We start from the raw sequence: 25,000 nt of genomic DNA on the forward strand, positions 1-25,000 counted from the left end.
TAAAAACAGACCTAAGCCAACAATAGCCTTTGAAATGACTTAAAATGCATTATATAAAAACAATGAGGCAATAATGATTGGTTATAACAACATTGGTTATAACACTATTAAAATACATAATGTAGTCTAATACAAAATAAACAATGTATGTACATTGCATGTTATTACAAATGCCTGCAAAGGGAGCCAAAGGCCTGGTAATTGCTGCTGCTACACTTGGGATAATCAAATCCTTGTTTAGGCTATTGGCCAAACATTTAATTCAAATATTCACTTAATCTTTCATTTTTGGCCAGCTTTTTGCTATAGATGACACAGCCTCTATAATTTCTTCAACAAAAAACATGTGGACATCACAACCCTTACAAAAATAAACCATGGTTTTATCGTCGTAAAACTGCTTAATTTTCTTTTGCATGATTTCTGAATGCTTGAGTTGTATTAACTGTACTGTATTAATAAAGTCATAAAAAATTTTTTAATTTACTTTTATATTTTATTTAAGTTCTATTTTGACGCCTATTGGTGTTTTTTTTTTTTTTTTTTTACTTCCATAATATTTGAGGAAGGGGGGCACAACAATACAATCCTGCTTAGGGCACCCATTTGGCCAGAAGCGGCCCTGGATACAACTTTGTATATATATGAAGATGATCCAGGAAAATTGGAATGTTTCAATTGAAAAGATTGTGGTTGTCCAAATTCCTAAGTTGTATTCTGTGCTGTTCTATTCAAACATGCGTGTGTTGGTTTTAAGGAACAAACATCATGCCACTATGGCTTTTATGTGTATGTTTCAGCAGTTATTAAGATTTTTTTTAAAAAGACAGCTTTAAAACTCAAGTACCCACCCCTACTTGCGCTGTAATTTGTTGGCCTTGTCCAAATGGATCTGAGAAGATCCATTACTCTTCCCTGGCATTCATGTACTACCATCTCCAATGAACTAGATTCATGAAAAATTAGCGGGTGTTTTTTAAATTTTTTATAATGGAGGCTGCTATTTGTCACCAACAGATGGTGTGCACTGAAAGCCCTCTGATAGAATAATGCAGCATGCTCCAAAGATGGGTCAACACAGAACAGTTGGGCCGAGTGGGCCATATGCAGAAGGACGTGGTCCTGCCTGCAGGTGCCAGAAAAGCCATCCTCCCTCTAATCTGACAAATATTCCTGATTAATACACTGACTTCTTTTTTTATTCCAAAGGGCTATAAAACAAGCCTCTTTCTGGGTACCTTCTCTCATACAGTTATGTAGCGAATCAGCTCATGGGGAAATATGAATAATTAATCATAACTAGTTATAATTAATTATAAATATTTAGATCCGCTGTGCTACAGTTATGTGCAACACACAATTATTTGCTATCCTGAGCACTTGCATTTAGCATCTGGGATTTAAGAGTATTTACAAGTATCTGAAGTTAAAATTATGTCCAATGTAAAAGCACTGCAATGTTAAAAAGCATTCACTCAAAAAATACATTTAGACCCTTAAGAGGCATTTAGAAAATAAAGAGAGTATGTGCAGAGCTACCAAAGCACTAGCATTTATATCGAAGGGGTCATGAAATGCAGGGGTTTTTTATATTATGTTTCTCGAGGTTAGTTTAGTTTGCAAAGTTTTTGCACCAGAAATATTTGTAAAAATTATCATTTTAAAAGGGGCATCTTGAAGAAACCTCTTGAAGAAATACCCACTACTGTGATTTGCTACAGCATGTTGTGTGATTTGATACTCAAGATGGCAACTGCTGTGACAGAGCTGTATGTTTGAGCCCAAATCAGATCCCGAGGCAGAAGAAATTGAAATATAACCACAATGATTGCAACAGTCTGTTTCACCATGGCAATTGCTTTTGCTTGCTTCATTTTCGGTTTATAGTTTTAAAAGTACCATTATTATTGTCGTGTTACAAAAGAGACTGCATTTATGCAGGTATGTACTGATTATTTTAGCAACACTCAAACAGTGATATGATTGGTGTCTTAATAGCGTTAAATGCTGGTTTGACATTTACTACAAACACTGTAAGATTACCAATAAATACACTTACCTGTGTTGCCTCCAAGGACAAAATGCTTGGCACTGCCATATCTTTCAATAAAAGATATATTGAAAAACTGGCAGCATGTTTAGAATAATTCACAAAACAGTCCGGTGTGAAATGTGAAGAACAAATTAAAACTTTCTTCTTTCAGTTTTTCAGTCGCTTAGGCACATCATTAAAAATAGTTCAGCGATGCATTTCTAATGCTCGGATCTTTATGAAGGCTATGCAAAGTTTTTGGAGGTGCAGTTTTTCTTTACATCCTCTGACAGAGCAACGTCTGATTTTGATGGTCTTACTCGACATCTGTATCCAAACACAGTATGGCTCTCCACACTTCCTTGATTACATACAATGATGACACATGTTAAGGAGCGTGTCAAGGGGAAATCGTGCCGTAACGATTTCAAATCCGGGTAGAAAAAATTATTCATATTTTAAAGTTAGTTTTGAGTTCTGAAACTTGCAGTATGTTTTTTTTTTTTATTGTAGATTAACCTCTTATATGTGTAAATATCAATACCATTTTGATTATCCATTTCATGACCCCTTTAGAAGAGAACATCATGTGGATTTCATTGGATTTCTACACTACGTTCAAACATGGACACAATCTGGTGTTACTGCTGGCACGATACCTACAAAGATTATCTGTGTCAGTTATTGCCTGATCTATAATTGAAACTGTAAACAATTCTAAAAGTTTGCCAATTTGTGCTTGGCCAACAACCATATCCCATCGAACACCTTGGGTCATCCTTGGAAACCAGAAGAAAATGGCTGAATAAAATAAACACCGAAGTAAGCACCTTGACAGCCATGTAAATCCTTAACTGCCGAGGACCTAATGCAGCTAAAATTTAGCACTGCAAAAAGACACCTTTACATTATTAACCAGCCGTAAATTCAGATGGATCAATAAAGTCTCTTAAGCCACAGGGGCAACCAGTTGATTTACAGGGACAGCTTGGCAGGGATTCTAAAATAATGTCCTACCCTAAATGAAAGCCATAAAGAAAACGTCATCATCATCAAATATTTCCTCTTTAGTCTGGTTGATGTCCTTTATGCTGTGATAATGTGAGGTTTTCATATGCTTTAAGAGGGACAAGTCTCAATTATAAGAAAGAAAAGGCCTATTCTGAAATATTCAGTGCCCGTACCAACACGTTGGCTGTCTTTCCTGATGCTCTCGTTGTCATGCCAGTCTCTTCTTCTCAAACCGTCTGTCCAGGTATAAATGTGTACTTCATTTAAGCCCAATGGGAAGCCCTGTGGAGAAAGAAACTTTTTAAAGTGAGATATACAGAAAAGATATTTAGATAAACTCAAGTTAAATCAAGTTAGATCTCAAATAAAAATACAATAAAAAACAACAGCAAAAGCATCATTATGAGAGGTAATTTAACTTCACTTTGAAACATTTCTAAGAATTCCCTGAGGTAACTTGTTCACGCCTAAATTGTCCTATAATGCAATGATTAAAACTTCAAACATAGCTGTTGTTTGAACAGACATTCAATTGGCTGAAATCAGTGTAGCCAGCAACTTAAATAACCAAAAAGCTTTCCAATCTGATCCGTAAACATTATACTGAATATTTAAGCCATAGGCAAAATTTTCCTTTAGATTTGATCAGCTGCATGAAAAATAATAGTGTACTTGTGTGTCTGTGTTGTGCGGGGTGCAGCCCTTAATCTTTTGAGTACTTGCACGCACACGGTGCATATTTGCCTTCCTGGTTGGACATCCATCTAGAATTGGTGCCAACCATCAATTCCATCATGCCAGCACAGCATGTCACATTTTTTTCCTTGTGGATTCTTCTAATTTGGGAACGAAAAAGCATCTCAAAATGACCATGTAGAGCGGTAAAATGTGTGCAGTATTCTAAAATAATGTCCTACCCTAAATGAAAGCCATAAAGAAAACGTCATCATCATCAAATATTTCCTCTTTAGTCTGGTTGATGTCCTTTATGCTGTGATAATGTGAGGTTTTCATATGCTTTAAGAGGGACAAGTCTCAATTATAAGAAAGAAAAGGCCTATTCTGAAATATTCAGTGCCCGTACCAACACGTTGGCTGTCTTTCCTGATGCTCTCGTTGTCATGCCAGTCTCTTCTTCTCAAACCGTCTGTCCAGGTATAAATGTGTACTTCATTTAAGCCCAATGGGAAGCCCTGTGGAGAAAGAAACTTTTTAAAGTGAGATATACAGAAAAGATATTTAGATAAACTCAAGTTAAATCAAGTTAGATCTCAAATAAAAATACAATAAAAAACAACAGCAAAAGCATCATTATGAGAGGTAATTTAACTTCACTTTGAAACATTTCTAAGAATTCCCTGAGGTAACTTGTTCACGCCTAAATTGTCCTATAATGCAATGATTAAAACTTCAAACATAGCTGTTGTTTGAACAGACATTCAATTGGCTGAAATCAGTGTAGCCAGCAACTTAAATAACCAAAAAGCTTTCCAATCTGATCCGTAAACATTATACTGAATATTTAAGCCATAGGCAAAATTTTCCTTTAGATTTGATCAGCTGCATGAAAAATAATAGTGTACTTGTGTGTCTGTGTTGTGCGGGGTGCAGCCCTTAATCTTTTGAGTACTTGCACGCACACGGTGCATATTTGCCTTCCTGGTTGGACATCCATCTAGAATTGGTGCCAACCATCAATTCCATCATGCCAGCACAGCATGTCACATTTTTTTCCTTGTGGATTCTTCTAATTTGGGAACGAAAAAGCATCTCAAAATGACCATGTAGAGCGGTAAAATGTGTGCAGTAGACAGAGCTTGTTTAAGTGTAGCAATGCTCTGTTGTACCGACGCCTCTTCTATTTGCGCAATAGGCATTTACAGGGTGTATAAAGTGGAGCACTAGAAGGTCTAAGAGGCCCCATTTGATCTACAATTTACCCATTCTCACAGACAGACCCCTGATAACAGCTCTTTTCACTGGCAGCAGGTGCTAATGCACTGGGGATGCACTAGAACGAATGGTTTTGATGAAAGCTCAGAGAGATGGATTCAGGAAGCCATGCTTCCGACATATATGCAGAATAAGTCTCAATGCCTTTTAGAGCTTTGTCTTTGCGCAAGCTTCACCATGGAAATGCTTCAGGTAAGCAAATTGGAAAAGACAGAGACTATTCACTCAAAATGAATCTGGCGAAAAAGACACAGAGATTTTTAGGGAAATGATTTAGAGTGCTACTTAGCAGAGTGGATTATGGGAGGCAGGTGCTTGGATTCCAGTAGCAGCTCTGAGGATTTGGGCGGCTTTTTTCCACTGTGTTTGTGAATAATTTAAAAACAAAAGCATTGCTTTATTAAGGCCCCAGAGAGTTTCTGGGGGGAAAAATTAAGAACACAAGCACATCGGAGTTTGTCAAAGGGGAATTTCACTAGAAGAATGTGACATCGACTTGACAGCCGCAAAAAAGAGAACTGCTAGCAGCAATGTTGGATATCACTCTCCCATAGGGACGCATGGGCTTCTGATGGTAAGACTTTGTGGCAGAGCACAGGTGGAGCTTGCCGAGGTTATTAATGTAGTGGTTGACTTGAGTTTGCTGTGAGTAATTTACATGTAGGCCTTGTCCCAAATGACACCCTCAGTAAATGGTGAATCAATGATGCATAAGCTGTCAGATTGTAGTCTTCAAGAAAATACAAGACTGCATGATATTACCAATATGTGCTAATAATGTTTTAGAAAAAAAAAATATGATTTCAAATAAATCAATCATAGTCAACAGTTTCTGGGATTGAACTAATCCCTGGGACTAACATTAGATGGCATTTTAGTCAGAGTAAAATTTATAAATATGACGAAAGGCTGACTAAGCACACTAAAACAAGGACTGTGGGGAAAAAAGTGTAAAAAACAAATTCCTGAAAATAACTGTGCCTTTTGATACAGGGTCACACCTGTACGGAATGGGACAAAATGGTCACATAATTGTTTAACACTTAAGTCAGTATGAAAAAACTGATGTGGCATTGTCACCTACATGCATGGCATGTTTAACTGCATTATCAGCTGAAGCTATTGAATCAACTGATTAAAGTTGTTTTTTGAGAAGAGCTACAATTGACAGATGTACGCATATAGTAAGAATATGGCTAAAACCCAAGAAAAACTGAAACACTCAAACCCACAGGGCTTCAATTTTGCAAAGCCGCAGCAATATTTATTTCTCCATGTCCTGTATATAACTCACTCTTACAAAACAACAGTATTCAGTTACATTCTTCATTTATGATGGCCTACATCTGGGGCTGAAGGAAGTTGTCTGTCCTCAAGAACTAGACATATTAAAAAGAAAAAAAAGACATTGGATGTAGAAAAAGCAGAGCAGTCCAGTGTTTCTAATTTTCTTCTTGTGTTCCAGAACAGCGAGGTTAGCAGCAATTTACCAGACACAGAAGAGCTTTGAAAAGAAAGCGTTTTAGACTTTAGTCTCCTGGATGATTCTCTTTTCCCTATTTTTCCCACACAGTAGTTTTCTGGCATGTCATCAAGCCCTGCTTTCCTCACATTGATTACAGTAAATTTAGCAATTACTGACTCAGTCCAGACTGGAGTGGGGTGGCTCACGGCACAGTGTGCTGCCTAATTAAAAGTGGTCAACAAAGCGCAGTGGTGGATGCCGCTTTCAAAAGCGTCACTGCCTTCAATATCCAAATCATATGGCTGCTCTAAAACTGAATCATGTAGGAGGAGTGTCCTCTGTTCCCCCAGTACAAAGACAAATCAAACCAAAGAGACAGGGAAGAGATAACAGAGTAGATATGTAGCCTACATAAAGAATATGGCATGCAAAAAAATTAAAAAATAAACATATTTTAATATAATTTTTATGTCAATTATATTAAACCAGTAGAAAAAGCAATGAGTAAGGTTCTGTTCGCCGTATTAAAAGACTGTTTACTTTGGATATATTGCTGTATTAAAAGTTAAGAATGCAGGACATTTGTTTTTCTATTTCTCAGGATGTGAAATGCTGAAAAAAAAGTGTAAGTGACAATAACGGAAAGGCATCTGTCTGCTACATACATAGACCTAAAATGTAAAAACAGTACAGACTGAACATAAGAACATGTCCTTCCTGAATGAAAAGAAATTCCTCAAAATAATTTCTTTAGTGTTCCACAGAATGTTTGAACAACATGAGAGTAAATGATGACAGAATATTGATTTGTGTGTGAACTATCACTTTAATAACCACATTTGGACAAGTAATAAGGCTACCACTGTAACACTTCTGTTTTGTTTCATGGACTTTTAGTTGTGTTTCCTGGTTGTCTTATGTTTTGTTCACGTTTCCTATGTTCCCACCCCTCATTTTTTTCCAGTCGCTGATTACGTTGCACACCTGTTACTAGTTTTGTTCTAATTACTTTGTGTATATCTTGCCCTCGTTTTGTTCTGTTCTTTGTCTTGTGTTGTTTGTACTGTCACACGTTTTCTCCTGCAAAAATCTGTGTACTTGGATTATCTTTGTTTTTGTTATTACTAATAAAAATACACTGCATTTAAATTCTGCCTACTTGTTTCCCTGACCTCTCTGTGACAACGACATTACCAAATGAGAAGTTAACTTGAACCCTGAATTGTTCTGACCTGCAGCTGCCATCCTGATACTGAGATACAGTGAAGATGGTGAATATGGCATTCAAACAAAAGGTATGGTTATTGAAGGTGCAATTGTCTGAAAGAGGCTTGAGGAGAAACTGAATGGAAGATGGTACAAACAATGAATGAAGTATAAAGGAAAACAAATGTATAGTCAATTAGTATGAATAAACTTGTGTCATCAAAGAACTACTTAAATCTGAACATAATGGCCATAGTGATTTGACTCTTTCAGAAACGTTACATTCAAACTCTGTCTGTAAGTGAGGTGTGCAAGGTAAAAGCCTTTTTTTTTCAACCCCACATTTGGCAAGCTTGTTCACCCTGCAATTCTCTGCTGTTTTTCTCCTCCCTCACCGCCCTTTCTCTTTTTTCTACAGATAAGCAAGCAGATGTTTTATACACTGCCAGCACCACTATCTAATTATGTCGTTTAGCAGTGCTGTCCAAAATCCCCATTGCCGGAGCTATTTTTCCACAGCTTCCTCCTCAGAGCTGGTTTTCAATGTCCTGAGTCCTTTCTGTCAGCCGCCGCTCAATGCTGGCATTGTGATCGCTGGTGCTTTATGCGCTTTGTTTGATAAATAGAATTATTCTCTGTATGGCCTACAGTAGGCGTCAGCAGTGGTGAGACTGAACTAAGCGAGGTTCCATAAACAGGCACTGCTAATGAGGACAAGGACTGTTTAAATAAGCCTTTTGTGTAGCTGTCAGGAGCTATTCGATCAAGCTGGCTGACATTTGTGAGTGAATGCGCGTATGTGTTGGTGTCAGAAGGCCGTGCATCTAAACATCACATTAAGTCAAGACATGAATCTAAGTGTCAACAGCATCAAAGTAACACATTCTGTGACGCACTGGGAATTCACTTCTCCAAGGTTGTTTCTAAGGAATGAGAACTGTGACAAAAGAAGAACTATCAATGTAAAAACATTGGATGTCCACTGCATGATACATCATTATCTCAGAATATGGGATCATCTCCAGTAGGTGCAGCTAATGAGAACATCTGCACATCAGAGCATTGCATCACATCACAAACGGAACATAGCGCCGACTGCGACCGTTCGACCTGTGATGAGTTCAAACGATAGAAGGAAAAAGACACGTCCAGTGGAGCAGGAACCATTGTGTTCTGATCAACCACATCATTTGCCCTGTGTCTGCCGCAAGAGATCAGAGAGCCCATCTTGTGCACCTGTGAAATAAATAAGCCCCATGACAATGATACACACAAAGGTGGGAAAAATGGAAATGCCTGTTGAATCTGACATCAGATCTGTGGCCGGGTGCATTAACCTCTTAGGCTAGTCTTAAAAAGTTAGTCATATATTCTTTTTTTCTTCTTACTGGTCATAACTTTTTAAGTCAGTGACAAAAAGGTAGATTGGTCTAATTTGAATCCAAAAAAGTAAGACGGATTACCTCTTGGGTAACTGCTAGTTGGTCAAACTAGTACTTAAGAGATAGTCTTAAAGGGGTGGTTGATTCCGACTTTTTTAACGTTAGTTAGTGTGTAATGTTGCTGTTTGAGCATAAACAATATCTGCAAAGTTGCAGCGCTGAAAGTTCAATGCAAACGGAGATATCGTCTTTTAAAATTCTGGCAGTTTAATGCCTACAAAAACGACTGGTAGGGACTACAACGAGCTTCTTCCCAGGTCCGTTACGTCACGAACCCAGATAAACCCCGCCCCCGGGAACACGCAGCAAAGGGGGCGAGGCCATGCTGCGCTGCTTTACATCGCGTATTTCTGAGGGAGGGGCTTCATAAAAACAGGAAATAATCTAGGCGTTTGTTAGAGAAGGGACAGATCGGTGTGGAAAAAAATAATGCGTTTTTTAAAAAACGAAGCATGAACACATGTTAGACTGCACCCCATAAACACAATCAAGCCTAGAAAAAACCCAGTCAACCACCCCTTTAACATTGTGACTGTTTATGCAACTGGCCCCTGTTTAGTCATAAATAGGTCATGAGCAGTAGAAAAGGTTGAATCATGTCAGTCTGTAAGAGTCAGAGTTTCAGTAATAATGTATAAGTTCTAATACAATGTGCGATCAGAAAATGTTACTGGGCAAAATTTCTGTCAGATCCACAACACAGGAACAACAGATAAAAAAAACAAACTCATTTTAAAGGTGCTGTATGTAAGTTTTTGACTCTACTAAAGCATAACAATACCATCATATGTTTGCAGATATTTAAGAAACATGCTAAGTTAACACTTGTTTATCTGAAAAACAATGCTACAGTCAGTTATTCTCATTTGAAAATGTGCGTTCCGGGCCGGAATGTCGGTCTCTGTTTTGGTTTGTGAAACCCAACCACTGCCAGTTATCAATCTGGCAACCTGCGTGTGCATCAAGTCTGAGGAGGAGGGGCCGGGTGAAAAAAACCCTCTCCAATATTTTGAATTTGGACTGCAACACCTAGTTCAACCACTCGGTGTCAACCCTACATACAGCACCTTTAATGTTTACGAATTCAGATTACTCTAAATTACGAGAAGGGTATAACTGCAGCCTGGAGATCTCCAAATGGGGGCGGGAACTCCAAAACGGGGTGGGAGCTCCAAAATAGGGCGTGGCTTCCTCCCATTGACAGACAGGCACATGATACGCATGCGCAATTTCCCCCCCCAATCCACTTCAGTGCAAACTCCGCCCCACAGCTGATTCTAAAGATTTTATTGGTTGTGTCAATTAAAGTGTTACCCTGCGAATTTCGAGCCCCGGGACGCCCCCGTTGGCTAAAACAAAGTGATAGAGTAAAATCTTTCCCCTGCGCTGCGCTGGGATGGCTCGCGGGAAAGCTCGTGGGTGACTCCCGTTTATATCATTACGCAGAGGTTCAAACTCCAGTCCGAACACCACTGGCCACTAGCTTTGGGCTCTGCTCTCACGGAGAATATTTATTTATATAGCATATTTTATTTTAGATGAACTAGAAACAATGTTTAATTTATAAAGTTTTATTTTGAAATGTAAGTCAATAACAATTGGCTGGAGCCAGAGCCAATGGTGAAAGTCTTTGCGCGAGGAGACCCCGCCCCATTTTGGAGGTTCTGCCCACTTTTGGAGTTCACGCCCCATTTTGGAGATCTCCGGTCTGCAGTTATATCTACTTGTAAATTACGGCCATTAGTCACTCTCTGCAAATATACTGAACAAAAGAACTTTGAGTCAAGCCAAGTGTAATATTCTCAAAGTTCAAATAACAGCATTACATATATATATATTTATTTATGTATATATATATGTATATATATATATACTGCTGCAGGATCATGAACTTTTGAACGGTAGTAAGTTTAGAGTGCAAAAATTTTCAACAGGAGTAGGAGAACTGAAGTATTGGTCTAATGGATATTCAGGCGCCTGCGTGTAAGAGAAAGGATGCTGTGAAATACAGTGATGCTCCAAACTTCACATGCTGCTGAGTTTGATTTTTTCATTAACCTCCGGCGCCCTGTAGGGTGTAATGAAATTAACTCATTTGTAAGGGAATTAATCATTAATTTTATTTCTAGCTCAGGTTTTGAAAGGACTCGAATCTGAAAATTCTGAGTCAACCTGATTAAAACTGAATTCAAATCTGATAGTTTACACTTTAAATCAAGGGTCGTCCAGCGAGCCGGTGATTCTTAGTATATTTTAACAACTTGAATAATTGTATTTCCCAGGCCACGGTCAATACAATTATTATAAGTAAGCTATTATAGTAATTATTATAAGTAAGCTACGAGCTAGGTAGCAAGGGATCTTTGGCAAAAGTTTTAACCTTCTTGATTAATTCCAGGGCTTTTAAACTTTATTTCTTTTTATGACTCTATTCATTTGGGCAGGACTCATTTACCCAGAATCATCCTCATGAAATTAAAAACTCTAAATATCTTTTTTTCTCTCCTTTGTGGCCTTTCGTTCTCTCTCACTTTCTTTGTTACTCTGTCTCTTTGAAGTGCTTCCACATTACTTTCAAATGCTGTTCTAACCCTCTATAAAGGGGGAGATTAGAGACAGTAATACCTATAGTGAAGAACTGGAAAATAGTACATGGAAACAAGGAGGACTTTTATGAATTTATGAAACTACAGAAAACAATCTATACTAAGAAAAAGATAAAAGTATAGAATTTAGTAGTCCCAGCCTCAAACAGCACACCCACAAACTGCCCATGAGCTATTGATGATCTGTCCGATACAAAATACAGAGAAAAATGGTAAAATTACTTCCCATAGCGCATCCTGCTGCCATCTATTCCCGAGGTAAACCACTCACATGTACCTGGCCAGCCACCTGATCTAAAAGAAAACGTGATTCGTAAGACCAAGCAACCTTCTTCTATTGCTCCATGGTCCAGTTAGTCACATGCCCATTGTAGATGCTTTCAATGGTGGACAAGGGTCATCAGGGACACTCTGACCGCCCTGTGGTTACGTAACCCCATACGCAGCAAACTGCGATGCACTGTGTGTTCTGACAGCTTTCTATACTGGTCGGCATTAAGTTTTTAAACAGCATTACGTTTTCAGACCAGACAGGCTTTCCTTCACTCCCCACGTGCATCAATGAGCCTTGGGAGCCTATGACCCTGAGATCCTTCCTTGCACCACTTTTTGTTTTAAAGATGCTCTGACCCAGTCGGCTAGCCATCACTATTTGGCCTCTGCCACTCAGTTTTAATGTTGTTGCTGATCAGTGTATGTGTGTGTGTCTCCATATATGCTCTCAAATGACTTAAAAAGGTGATTTGTTCACTCAAATGAACTATTATTTTAATAGTTTCATCGAATACATGGTTGCTAAGTAGATTAAAAATGTTTAATGTAAAATGCCGTTCAAAAGTTTGGGGTCGGTGAGTTTATTTCATTTTATTTGTTTTATTTATTTTTTGTAAGAAGAATGTAAGAAGTCCCTTATGCTCACCAAGACTGTGTGTATACAGTAAAAACAGTAATATTGTTACACATTATTACAATAATTTTCAATTCTAATACTCTAATAATTCTATTCTACTATACTCTGTTTTACTACAAGAAAAGGATATTTAAACATGTTTATATAGAAAAAAATCTATAAAGATAAATAATACAATAAAATTAATCATTAAATAAGAGTATAATCACCTGTAAAATCTTTGTGAACAAATTGTGAAGATTAAATACATTGTCCAACACTACCATCTTCTACACAATTTCAAACTATATTGTGCAAATGTTTGCTACAACGAGCCCTTCTGATAAAGAATTAGTCACCTAATTCAAAGTTTTGAGTTTTTCTACAAATTTATTTGGCGTTGTCTTTCCAGCCTTTTATATACATATCACTGTATATACATTTATTTTAAATATCACATAAAATCAAAAGAATCCTTTCTATCTAAGCTGCCAGTTCTTGTCAAGAATATATTGCAATGTTGATCAGACTGTAATGGCGATAGTCAAACTCTGGCTACATGAGATTAGAAATAAAGCAGTACATGCTTGGCTGATCTGAGATCAGTGCTGCCATTTCTATTACAAATATTAGGGCTAGAACATGACGAGATGACTGGCTTCAGATCAGCAATTTAATGCAAAGAGAGTCATATCTTTGGATAAAATTAGAGATACGTGCAAAAGATAGTGAGCGCGGCTTCCCTGACTCCACTCTCTGTGATCACATCATTACCTCTGACAGTAATGGCTGCTGCATAGAATATCAACACAGACTGATATGTTGAATGATTTTGATTAGAGGCAAATATGCCACACTGTGAGCTTTGAAAATCTAATTAGCCCAACTGAATGTAGAGTTCAACAACAGCTGAAAAGATTTTTCCCTGCGCGTTTAAACACGCTGTGCTCAGCCTCTTCTCGACTTTTCTGTTTTGCTTATTTTTTTTTTCTGTTCAAGTGTCTGGCTGTTCCAACTCCTTTGGCTTCAAGCTGAACCACATCTGCGATCTGAACACAAGAGCTCTAAGATGGTGCTTTCTTGTTATTACAGAGCACTTTATTACTTCATGCTGCTTGGTTTTTATTTCTAAAAAGCCTTTCCCCACAAATAAAACAACTTTGTGGCAGGAGCACCTTTGGCAACTCCAAAATGAAAGTGCATTCATTATATTTTAACAGTGTTTTGTTGCAAAATAAAACTGGTTTATAATTGCTTTTCTTTCTAATGCATTATTCATGTTCAAGATTTCAAAAATTAATCATACATGTGCATTCAGACACATTGTCATGCATAGTTGCATGCAGAGCAACACAAGCACACACAGTCAGTGACTGGGATTGACAACCTTAACAGGTGTGACTCTCGATGTGACAGACAACTGCTCACACAGCACATAGTGTTACCGTTCTAGGACTCTGTTAACTTGCAGAATAACCTTCAACATAGATCAGGGAATGAGTGAAAGTGGAAATAAGAGAAGTGACGCCGATTTTTGGAGATTAATCCTAAACTAATCTGATTAAGAGGGCTACGGGTTAAAACTGAGTGACAAAAAACAACAAAGAATTTTCCATTCACATTTGGTATTTTTATCTATTAATCAAATCTAGAGAAGCTGACATACAAAAAGTAAAAATAAATAAATAAATCAGCTCTCAGGGACGTGTATGGCCTTGGCTAGGGCTGTGCAATATATCGAAATTATCTAAATATCGCAAATGTACATATCGCAATATGCATATCGCTACGGCTTGCAATATTTGGGGCCATGAACAAAAGACAAAGAGAAAATCACTCACTGCTCTTACCTAAATAACTTTTGTAGCTTAAATAAGAATCAGTGCATATTGAATTCATAAAGTAAATACTAAGCTGTGTTGTATTTTTCCTTTTTATTATTCAGTTCCTAAACTCATGTTAAAATGACATTATGTAATGCTAGAGTAAAACACTACCGTTCACTTTCAGAAGTTGTTACAAATACAAATAACCATATATATATGACACAAGATAGTTATAGAAGTTCACAGAACTGACTCAGCAACAGCTGAGTAAAACTGTTTCATCTGAGCATGTGGCACTTTAAGCATTATCGTATCGCAAATCGAATATCACATTATTTAATGAGTTAACTAGCTGAACTAAGCAACTCAGCAGGAGAACAAAAATTTTAAGCAGCACAACTGTTTTTAACATTATTATTTATAAATATTTCTAGAGCAGCAAATCAGCTGTCATGGTTATGTTCGGTTTTGAGTTCGTTTTCTGTCTCTGTTGCAGTCCTGCCTGCCTTAGTTAGTCATTTGTCATCATAGTCACTGATTTGATTTCATTTTTCTGTCCAGTATGTTACCCTCATTTACATTAGTTTTTGTTGCCGTTTTCACTTCTCAATTGTCTGGTCACATCAGTGTAGACATCAGCGTTAATGTATACGGTTGTGTTTAGTTTGCTTGCCTTCATTGGATTAACCTTTGTGTGGATTATTAAATACTTTTGAACCTGATCTTCTTCTTCATCATGTGCTCTCTGCAACCGAGTGTGACATCACAAGAGTGATTTCTGAAGGAGCATGTGCCCCTGAAGACTAGAGTAACTGATGCTGAAAATCCAGCTTTGCCATCATAGCAATAAATTACATTTTAAAATATTAAACTGTGATGACATTTCACAAATCTATACTGACCCCAAACTTTTGAATGAATAAATAAATAAATACTCATTTCCATGTTTAAATTTAATTTTTAAACGCCAGACTGTCAATGTGGTCTCAGTCTTTTGGATCTCACTGTACGCACACATATATGTTTATGCCAGTGTAAAGCCTTTGTTCCTGTGCAGTGGGACAGTGAGAAGACAAGTGAAGGTTATTAAAAGGAGATCAAAGCTGTGTTTGCCGCAAGACACTTTGTCTCAGTTTGAGCTGCTTCCTGTTTTCTCAGACACTTTGGTAAAACTCCAACTGTGTGAAAATAAGGAGCATGTCGTATCAGCTTTTGACGCTTTAAAGCATCAAAAAGGTTTGTTTTCAAGGTTTGTGTATGTCTGATTGTTTTATCCATTATTGAATAGGAATATATTGTCATCTCAAGTAAGCGGGAAGAAAACTTGCTACAAATGAAAACAGCTTTCTCTCTCTGATATCAGATATTTGTATGAGAAGCCTTTGATGAATTTGTGAGATGTTTAAAAGCAAAGAAAGCTTCTATCCAGAACACAAACACACGTCTGACTTGGACATTTTTAATGCTTTATATTACCAATTAACAGTTTTTCTTTCACACCGTCTCATCTTCGGTGTCAGTGTGAGGTGCTAGTTTCTGTTCCTGGCTCCACACACAGTAAGAACACTTGCTTTACTTTAACATCTTGTTGACTGGTACCACAGCTCATGGCAAGGCTACAGCAGTAGTGTCTGTAATGATTAGTGCAGAAACACACTCTCATGGTTTCAGAGGTGTTATAGTTGGTCAGAAAGGAAAGGAAAATCTTTAGGTTTCTGCTGGAATAGTTACAGTGCTGCAGTTTTGTCTTTCATATTTGAACTCGTCAAATTACACAAAACTGTCATAATTTAGAAATTATTTCGAAACACCATTTTCTACCCTGATTTTAGGCCTCTGATTTGAACACTGTTTAAATAAGCAGGTCTCTTTTAAGACTTCAGTGTAAATGCCCACTGCTGCGATTGGGTAACATCACTGCATATGAATTATTACATGTGGAACACTTCTTTAATATTACAGCTGTGAGACTGACTAATTCTTGAAACTGTGTATAATAACATTATATTTAGATCTACTCCTGTTGCATAAATGTTTGCAGCTCAGCATCTCGTCATTGCAACTAAATTTCTGCAATCTCACAAATGCTTTCATCATTACTCACACACAGTGCAATTAAGATGTAAATAAGAGACTCACTGTGCAGTGTAGAATTTAAAGGTGCAGTAAGCAATTTCTGAGAAACCCTGTTCATATTTAAAACCACCAAAACAAATACACCCCTACTCAAAAGGATCACACCCCTATCTTGATAGCTGTTTAGTGTCCTTACATTACACGTTTCATCGCATTCAATTAAATATATAGTTAAGTCATGAAACCCTAGATTGCGGGTTGTTAACGTAACCGATGATATTCAGAGAGTTATATGACTTGGCACAAGCTGACTGGTTCATGCTGCATATGCAGCCAATGAGCTTACTGCCTTGCATTTATATGGCTGGCTAGCATTCACTAGAGATTCTCTGAAACCCTCCACCTTCCCCAGCTCCACCTGTATAGATCTGCTACAGGTATATGCTATTTGTGCAGCAGCAGTATGTCTTAAATACTCATGGGACCGTATCGGCATATGCATTGGCAGTAGCAAGTTCCTGTACTTGCTTGCAGCAGCAGCAATAATCGGACCCACTTTATATTAAGTGGCCTTAACAACTATGTACTTACATTTAAATTAATAATTTGGTACAATGCACTTATTGTGTACATACATGTTTTTACATTGTACTTATATTTTAAAAATACCTGCATGTAATTACATCTGTAATTAATTTCTGTAATTACATTTATAATTACACAGTTGACCCATCCCTTACACCTTAACCCACCCTTAAACCTACCCATACCACCAAACCTGTCCCTAACCTTACCCATATCCCACCTCAATAGCAGCAAAAGTGTTTTGCAATACAATATGAACACAATAAGTACATTGTACTTAATTTTTGATGTAAGTACATTGTAGTTAAGGCCACTTAATATAAAGTGGGGCCCAATAATCTACTAGCAGCAATTCAGCAGCAGCAGCAGTGTAGCAGATCGCCCAATACCAAATACATTAACACTGTCATATCCATCACCATGCTAAAATCTTCCGAGAGTTGTCATGATTGAAATAGATTTTTGCTACATTGTGTATATTGCTTTATGTAAATATATTTGTGATGTGCAGTAGTGCTTAAAGTTACTGACATGTTAAAATGACTATAACGAAACATGCATGAATAAGAAAGTCGTGGACAATAAGCCTTGACAATGAATATTTTTAGATTAATTATTATTAATTTAGATTATTATTTAACATTTAAATTATTATATCTTAATATGATTTTTAAATATTTAAATGATTTTACAATCATTTCAGTTTTCTAAAATCACCCATATCAGTAAAGCTATTATGAAAACTATGATTGAAAAAAAATATCATCAAAAATCAACAATACAGTGTGAAGAAAACAAAACAATACAATACAAATGAAACATTGGTGCAGCCATCTCTATGAAAAAAAAGTATTGGCCACATGTCAAAGATTGCATGCCAATGGAACTTTCATGGCATGCAACTCAACTTTGACAGACACACATAGATAATTACAAGAGAGATTTGTCTTAATCATAATGATAGCATTTTAATTAACCAAACAGCCTCATAAAAATTCATAAAACCAAGGCAAACAGATATAACTGCAAAACGAATGCATCTTACAAGCTTAAACTGCAACAAACAAACAAAAAAATATCTGCAGTGTTATGTCACATGACTTCAATGCAAGAGATACTGTAATTACAGCATTAAACATCCAGGTCAGGATTTGAAATCCTTTCAGTGAAGACACCCATTTGTGTGAGTGAATCTGAGGAAATCAGTCAGTGAAACCTCCTACCCAGTCTAAATGGGTATTTACACCATGAGTGATGCAGCAGTGGCATATACAGATCAGCTAGACAGCTGTCCCAGCATGCCTTGCTTATGACTCAGGATCACCAGCTGTATTGGCTGTCAAAGGGAACCATCAAATCCACCTGGGAAAATGGCTAGTGTCTGTGGGCCTTGAACTTTTCTGACCTGCTCCAGGATGCCTAACTGATGATGGAGTAAGGAACATATAGTGCTCGCTAGCAGCTCTGTAATATCAGTCTTTTAAGTATAAATTTGCTGAAATGGAAAGATTTCAAAGATGTGTTTGTTTATCAATTATGGTTTTGCATGGCTTAGTTAATATAGCCACAAAGAGAAAAAACATTGATCTAGAATGAGAACTCAAGTCTACTCTCAGCTACGCCAGCTTTAAATCAATGTCACAAAAGTGATAACGCATTAAGACCAACAAACTCACTCACATTACAGAGTAAATCTATAAATTTGTCTGTAAAACAGAAAAGGAAACAGATAAAGCGCAATGCTGTGTACATTCTAATTATGATTATAAAAAAATATGATTATAAATACTAAGTATAATTACATATAGTTTCGGTTCGGGCTTCTGATGGGTCAATACAGCATTCCATCCATGCTAAAATCCACAATATAGCAACAGATATGATGAAAAATGCCCTTTAATTGACTAAATTCAAAATATTGCACATTATATCACAACTTATTACTTAAATATTTATATTAACACATCGAAAAAGGTCCTCTGCAGTTTCTAATCAAAAGCTCAATCTCAAAACTGACTGTTCCTTTTCCATTGTTGGCAGCATTAATGTTTACGCAATATAACCTCCATTTGTTGAAGGTCGGAGGCCAAAGGCCTATAAGAAATGCAGCCAATTCAATCCTGTCACATACTTATTATGCAGTTTATGCCGCAGGCATAGATTCTTCTGAAACAATACATCTTCATGATAGAATTTACTACATTTCTCAATTAATCAATGGCAAATATAAAATGAATTTTAACATTACAGAAAACACTGAAAGAGGTTTTTAGTCTATTTAGGGGTACAGTCATAATGTGTGCTCATTAAAAAGTAAATTTTATTCTAAATACTGTATGTTGTACATGCTATATGAATAACTTCATGTAAAGCAATTAGACTAGGACTAAAGTTATTTCATAAAGAAAACCAATACACTGACAATAAAATTAAAGGCAAAGTAATTGGATTAACTGCTACCATCATCTTCATATTTTACTATTAAGACAAAGCAATTTCACAATCTTAGACACTTGCCCTATTCATACTCTAATATTTAATGTAAGTCATCCATATTACAGTATCAAACTGAAAGTAGAAATTTAAAATCCAGAAATAGGACAAAACCCTTAGGTAAAGAAAGCACTCACCCCTGTTATCTTCTTTAATAACTCAACCTGAGAAACACAAAATGCTCACAGGGCCCGGGACCCTGTGATTAATGACACCATGCTTGGCCTTACTATAACGACATCTCATCTTCAGGCCTTAAAGTCTTTTCCAAGGTTATTGTTCCTATTTTAAATAGCGCTTGTTATAGAACTGTGCCCTTTTCAGATGTCTGCCTTACAATTTCATATTGAAAAAAGAGGCCATATTTACTGATTTGTGAATTCAGATTCAAACAGACTTGTTTTTATACATATAAAAAAGCAAGAACATTTATAAGGCCCTTTGTATAATTGATTGAGGCATATGCCTGTGAACAATTACAGCCAATGGCAGCTTTGTAAGTGTGGCAGATCTTCTGTAGAAAGATAAAAAAACATGCTGAAGATAAAAACCCATCCAGTATTACTGTTGTTATTCCATGTAATTCAATTTCCTCTAAAGCTTTACAATGCCTATAAACCACAAATCTTCTTCTCTGAAGCAGAAATTGAATACAAAGTATGTTCCATGAGGTTGAAGTTGAAGTTGAAGACTCCTCGCCAACTTTCCAGCTGCAAATAATTTACAACAATCACAATTGTTTTGTGTCTCGCCTCAGGAGTGATTCTCGTTTTTTTGTAAAAATATATGAGAAGAGGATTCTTTGAGGATGGATTATCCATGCTTTCCATGGTCTTACTGATATTAACAGAAGAAGAGTGTTTTCAGGAAATTCTGTGCTGATTCCCACATGCATACTAATGTCCATTTATGAGTGAGGCCTTTGGGCATCACGCAGCCCTGAGCTGAACCTGTTCTCCGTTAATAAGGAGAGCCGAGTCGCTTCTAGCCGCTGTAGGGCTCATTTCCTCATCATATTATACCACTTCCTCTCAACGGTTTTGACTCAGCACATTTCTAAATATATTCCCCCACACAGAGGCAAAAACGTGACCCCAGGCTAAGGGTGATCACTCACACAAACAGTTAGAGGACTTGCAGAGCTTTAATGGGGGCCTTTAATTAATGGTTGGCGAGCTTCCAACGGAAGGGTGGAGGAGAGTGGGTTAAAAGGGTGGAAAGGGGTCGACACCTAAAGACATTAATGTCCACTTCTGGGATCATATATGCCCCGACACCATGTGTGAAGCTGGAAAAAATGCTAGTGTGGTAAACGAAAGCAGCAAACACAAATACAGCACAGGGTTTTACAAACGTGTTCTAACATCCATATATTTTTCACCCTAATCATAGATAGGGATATTTTCTAATGGGGCTGCAGCCACTCCATAAGAGTCACTAATCTGGGTTTCTGTTTAAATCAGAGACGCACGCGCATGCGATAAACCACCAAGACCAATTAGTTATGATGTTAAACCACAGACACTTAGGACTCATCCAATTTAAGAAACAAATAAATTCCGAGGGCACTTACTTCGGTGGAGTGCTCTCAGCAGCCTGTTGATGCTGATTAAATATCAGCGCATGGCGAGGGAGGCACGCCGCATTTATTACCCTGCCTTTGAGTTCCTCTCTGCTTAGAGGATACATTTTTAAAGTAAATGACTCTATGCTCAAGGGACTCCTCTGTTGCCTTGAAACATTAGAAACAACAACTGCCTGTACATGGGCTCGGCACGCTACAAAAACATCAGAAAAATGGAAATGAGAGGGATGAATCTGGGTCATACACTTTCAGGAAAGAGGCCTCTAGTTCAAAGAGGGGATCGGAGGGGGTGGCTTGATGTTTCTTCAAATGACATTGGAACAGAACGTGCATGGAAGTAGGGCTGGGTATCGTTCAAAATTTTTCGATATCGATACCGATACCGATACCTTGACTTCGATACCGGTTCCTGAACGATACTTTTTTCGATACCAATTTTATGAAATCAATTTTAACAAGATTACATTATCTAAAAAAAAAAACTTTGGTTTTATGGTCGGTGCCTAAAAAGTATCGAACTCGATACCCAGCCCTACATGGAAGAAAGCTGAACGGGATCATACAGGGAAAGGTTTAGCGGTGGTCAAAGTGGTAGCAGATTCCTTGTGATGCGTTCATCATAACCTAAATACGACTTTCAAAGTGAACAAGGGGTTCTGTACAACCTGCAATGGGTCGAGTGTAAAAGCCTTTTTTTTCCCTGTAAAACAACAGAAATGTCACTTCAGATCACTTGAAAAGCATTTCAGACGTTTGTTTTCAATTACTCTCCAACTTGAGTATATAATTATTCAAAATACCTTATTTTATGTTCAGAAGAAGAAAGTCATTCAGGTTTGGAACGAAAATAGAATTTTTATTTATTTTTTTATTTTTTTAATATATATTTTTCAAGTGAACTATCCCTTTTTCTGACCAAGTCAGTACTAGGAAGAAATATTTCTACAGTATTGGCATTATTGAATACCAATTAAATTTAACACTCAAAGCAGTCAACTGACCGACAAGTGGATGTTTTCAAACATTCACATGCATATTTGCGTATGTGTTCTGTGAAAAGTACTTGCTCTTTGCGGTAACACATGTGAATGCAGTAACACGACTGGATGTATTTTTAGTAAAAGTGTCTTGACAAGGTATTAACACAAAAAGGCATAGTTCACCCAAAAATGAAAATTCTGTTATCATTTCGTTCCAAACCTGTAAGACTTTCTTTCTTCTGAAGAACAAAAAGAAACATGTTGGTAACCAAACCAAAAAACAAACAAAAAAAGACCCACAGACAAAAGAAAGTCACATTTTTATTTTTGGGTCATCTACACCATGGGTCAAATGTAAAGTTTTTTTTTCTTTTTTTTTTCTGTAAAATAAGAGAGATGTCACTCTTGATCATTTGAAAAACATTTTTGTTTCCAATTCCAATGTAACATGGCCAACTTAATTACACATCTTCAAAATATGTTCTTTATTGTTCCGAAAAAGAAAGTCATTCAGGTTTGGAACGTCAAAAGGGAGAGTAAACAATGACAGAATTTTTGATCGAGCTGCTACTAAGAAAAAAACCTGTCTACAGTATTGGCAGTATTGATTACCAATTCAATTTGACACTCGAAGGCTGTTTGACTAACAACTGGCTGCTTTCAAATGTTCGTATGCATATTTGTGTATGCGCTCTGTGAAGAGTACTTGCTCCTTGCAGTAACACGTGTAGGATATCAGACCGAATCAGACAATCTAAGATTTGGTCAAAACATGGTTGAAACATGAGGAGCCGAATTCCACAGAGGCCCAAGACAACAGGATGTTCATAAATCAGACCCTAGCACTAGCCAGTCTGAAGCAAGCCTAACCAACTCTTTCACAGAACAGCTTTCAACATTAACACAAAAGGAACACACTGATCATAACAACTCAGGAAGGAGATTGTCAATTTTAGGGCAAGTAATCAAGTGAATGCGGCAACACATGACAACGTATTGTTTTAGTAAAAATGTTTTGGCAAGGTATTAATGTAAACACAAAAAGCATAGTTTCTCAAAGAACCCACAGAAGGAAGAAAATCATAGTGATGGTGAGTAAACCATTTTCATTTTTTGGTGTACTGGTATTTTGTTTTCTTCTGTAAAATAACAGATGTCACTCCTGATCAACTGAAAAACATTTCAGGTGTTTTTCTTTCAGTTACTATCCGCATGTAATGTGGCCAACTCAAGTATATACTGTAATTCAAAGTATTCACATTATATCATTGTCCAAGTGTGTAATTTCAGTGCTGGAAATTTGCATTTGTCCCTTAATAAACCATAACCAGATAATCTCCACAATGTTATATAAGGTTTAAATCCTTTTATGAGGTTCGAGGCAAGGTTAATACTGTCATATGCTGTCCTATCGAGATATCCAGGTTACTGTTCATTATATTATATAACAAGAAACTCCACATTTTAGAACTCTAGCGCACTTGCTCAACATATTCGAGAACGAAAATGTACATTGTTTATACTGGGCCTGAAGATTTGGTGAAAGCCTCAAGATAATCTTAGCTTGTTCATTATGATATCAGCCACTCAGAGGCGAAATGACAAAAATGTCACCGCCTGAGCCATAATTACATTCCTAAACCCTGTGCAGGAAAGATAAACACGGGTGCTGTGTCTATATTAATATAGCTACTGGGGGAGTCATCCATAACAGAGCAACACAAACATGCAAATATAAGGTAATTTGGTGACATCAACAAATGCACATCACTTGACAGTTTGCTTTGCATTACAGCTTCTCTGGTAACAGGCATCTTAATACAGAGTAAGATGTTAAAATTATTGGCTTTTTCTAACAAAGCCAGTACTAAATGAAAGAAAAAATATGCGGCAGCACACATGAATGACTGAATGTATTTCTTAGTAAAAATGTCTGAAAATGTCTAAACACAGTCAGCTTGTCTTAAAGCGATAGTTCACCCAAAAATTAAAACATTGTGATGATTTACTCAACCCTCATGCTGTTCAAATCCTGTAAGGACTTACTTTGTTCTGTAGAACACAAAATATATTTTGAAGAAATATAGTAAGCAAACCATTTTGGTTACCATTATGTTCCACGGAAAAAAAGTAACCAAGAAAGTCACACAGATGGATCGAGATGAGGGTGAGTAAATGATGATAACATTTTCATTTTTGAGTGAACTATCCCTTTAATGTAACTCTGAAAGTCAGAACAAAAATCTTATTTGTGCCAAAACATCACATTTGTGCATTAGACTTTGCGGTGCAAATGCAGCCAAATACACCGATCAGGCATAACATTATGACCACTGACAGGTGAAGTGAATAACACTGATTATCTCTTCATCACGGCACCTGTAAGTGGGTGGGATATATTAGGCAACAAGTGAACATTTTGTCCTCAAAGTTGATGTGTTAGAAGCAGGAAAAATGGGCAAGCGTAAGGATTTGAGCGAGTTTGACAAGGGCCAAATTGTGATGGCTAGACGACTGGGTCAGAGCATCTCCAAAACTGCAGCTCTTGTGGGGTGTTCCCGGTCTGCAGTGGTTGGTATCTGTCAAAAGTGATCCAAGGAAGGAACAGTGGTGAACTAGGGACAGGGTCATGGGCGGCCAAGGCTCATTGATGCATGTGGGGAGCGAAGGCTGGCCCGTGCAGTCCGATCCAACAGACGAGCTACTGTAACTCAAGAAGTTAATGCTGGTTCTGATGGAAAGGTGTCAGAATACACAGTGCATCGCAGTTTGTTGCGTATGGGGCTGCATAACCACAGACCAGTCAGGGTGCCCATGCTGACCCCTGTCCACCACCGAAAGCACCAACAGT

The 25,000-nt window shown here is 37.3% G+C and overlaps 1 protein-coding gene across 1 annotated transcript in view; it reads right to left on the minus strand.

The window, feature by feature from the left end:
• Positions 1-25,000, minus strand: part of LOC107734540 (polypeptide N-acetylgalactosaminyltransferase-like 6) — a 66,263-nt gene that overhangs the window by 22,523 nt on the left and 18,740 nt on the right. The window contains exon 3 of the mRNA XM_016546529.1: positions 4,128-4,236. Within this exon, the coding sequence (XP_016402015.1) occupies positions 4,128-4,236 (109 nt within the window). The remainder of the gene's footprint in view (positions 1-4,127; positions 4,237-25,000) is intronic.

The sequence above is a fragment of the Sinocyclocheilus rhinocerous genome, unplaced genomic scaffold, assembly GCF_001515625.1.
Source record: "Sinocyclocheilus rhinocerous isolate Xijiao unplaced genomic scaffold, SAMN03320098_v1.1 scaffold580, whole genome shotgun sequence".
Classification (NCBI taxonomy): Eukaryota; Metazoa; Chordata; class Actinopteri; order Cypriniformes; family Cyprinidae; genus Sinocyclocheilus; species Sinocyclocheilus rhinocerous.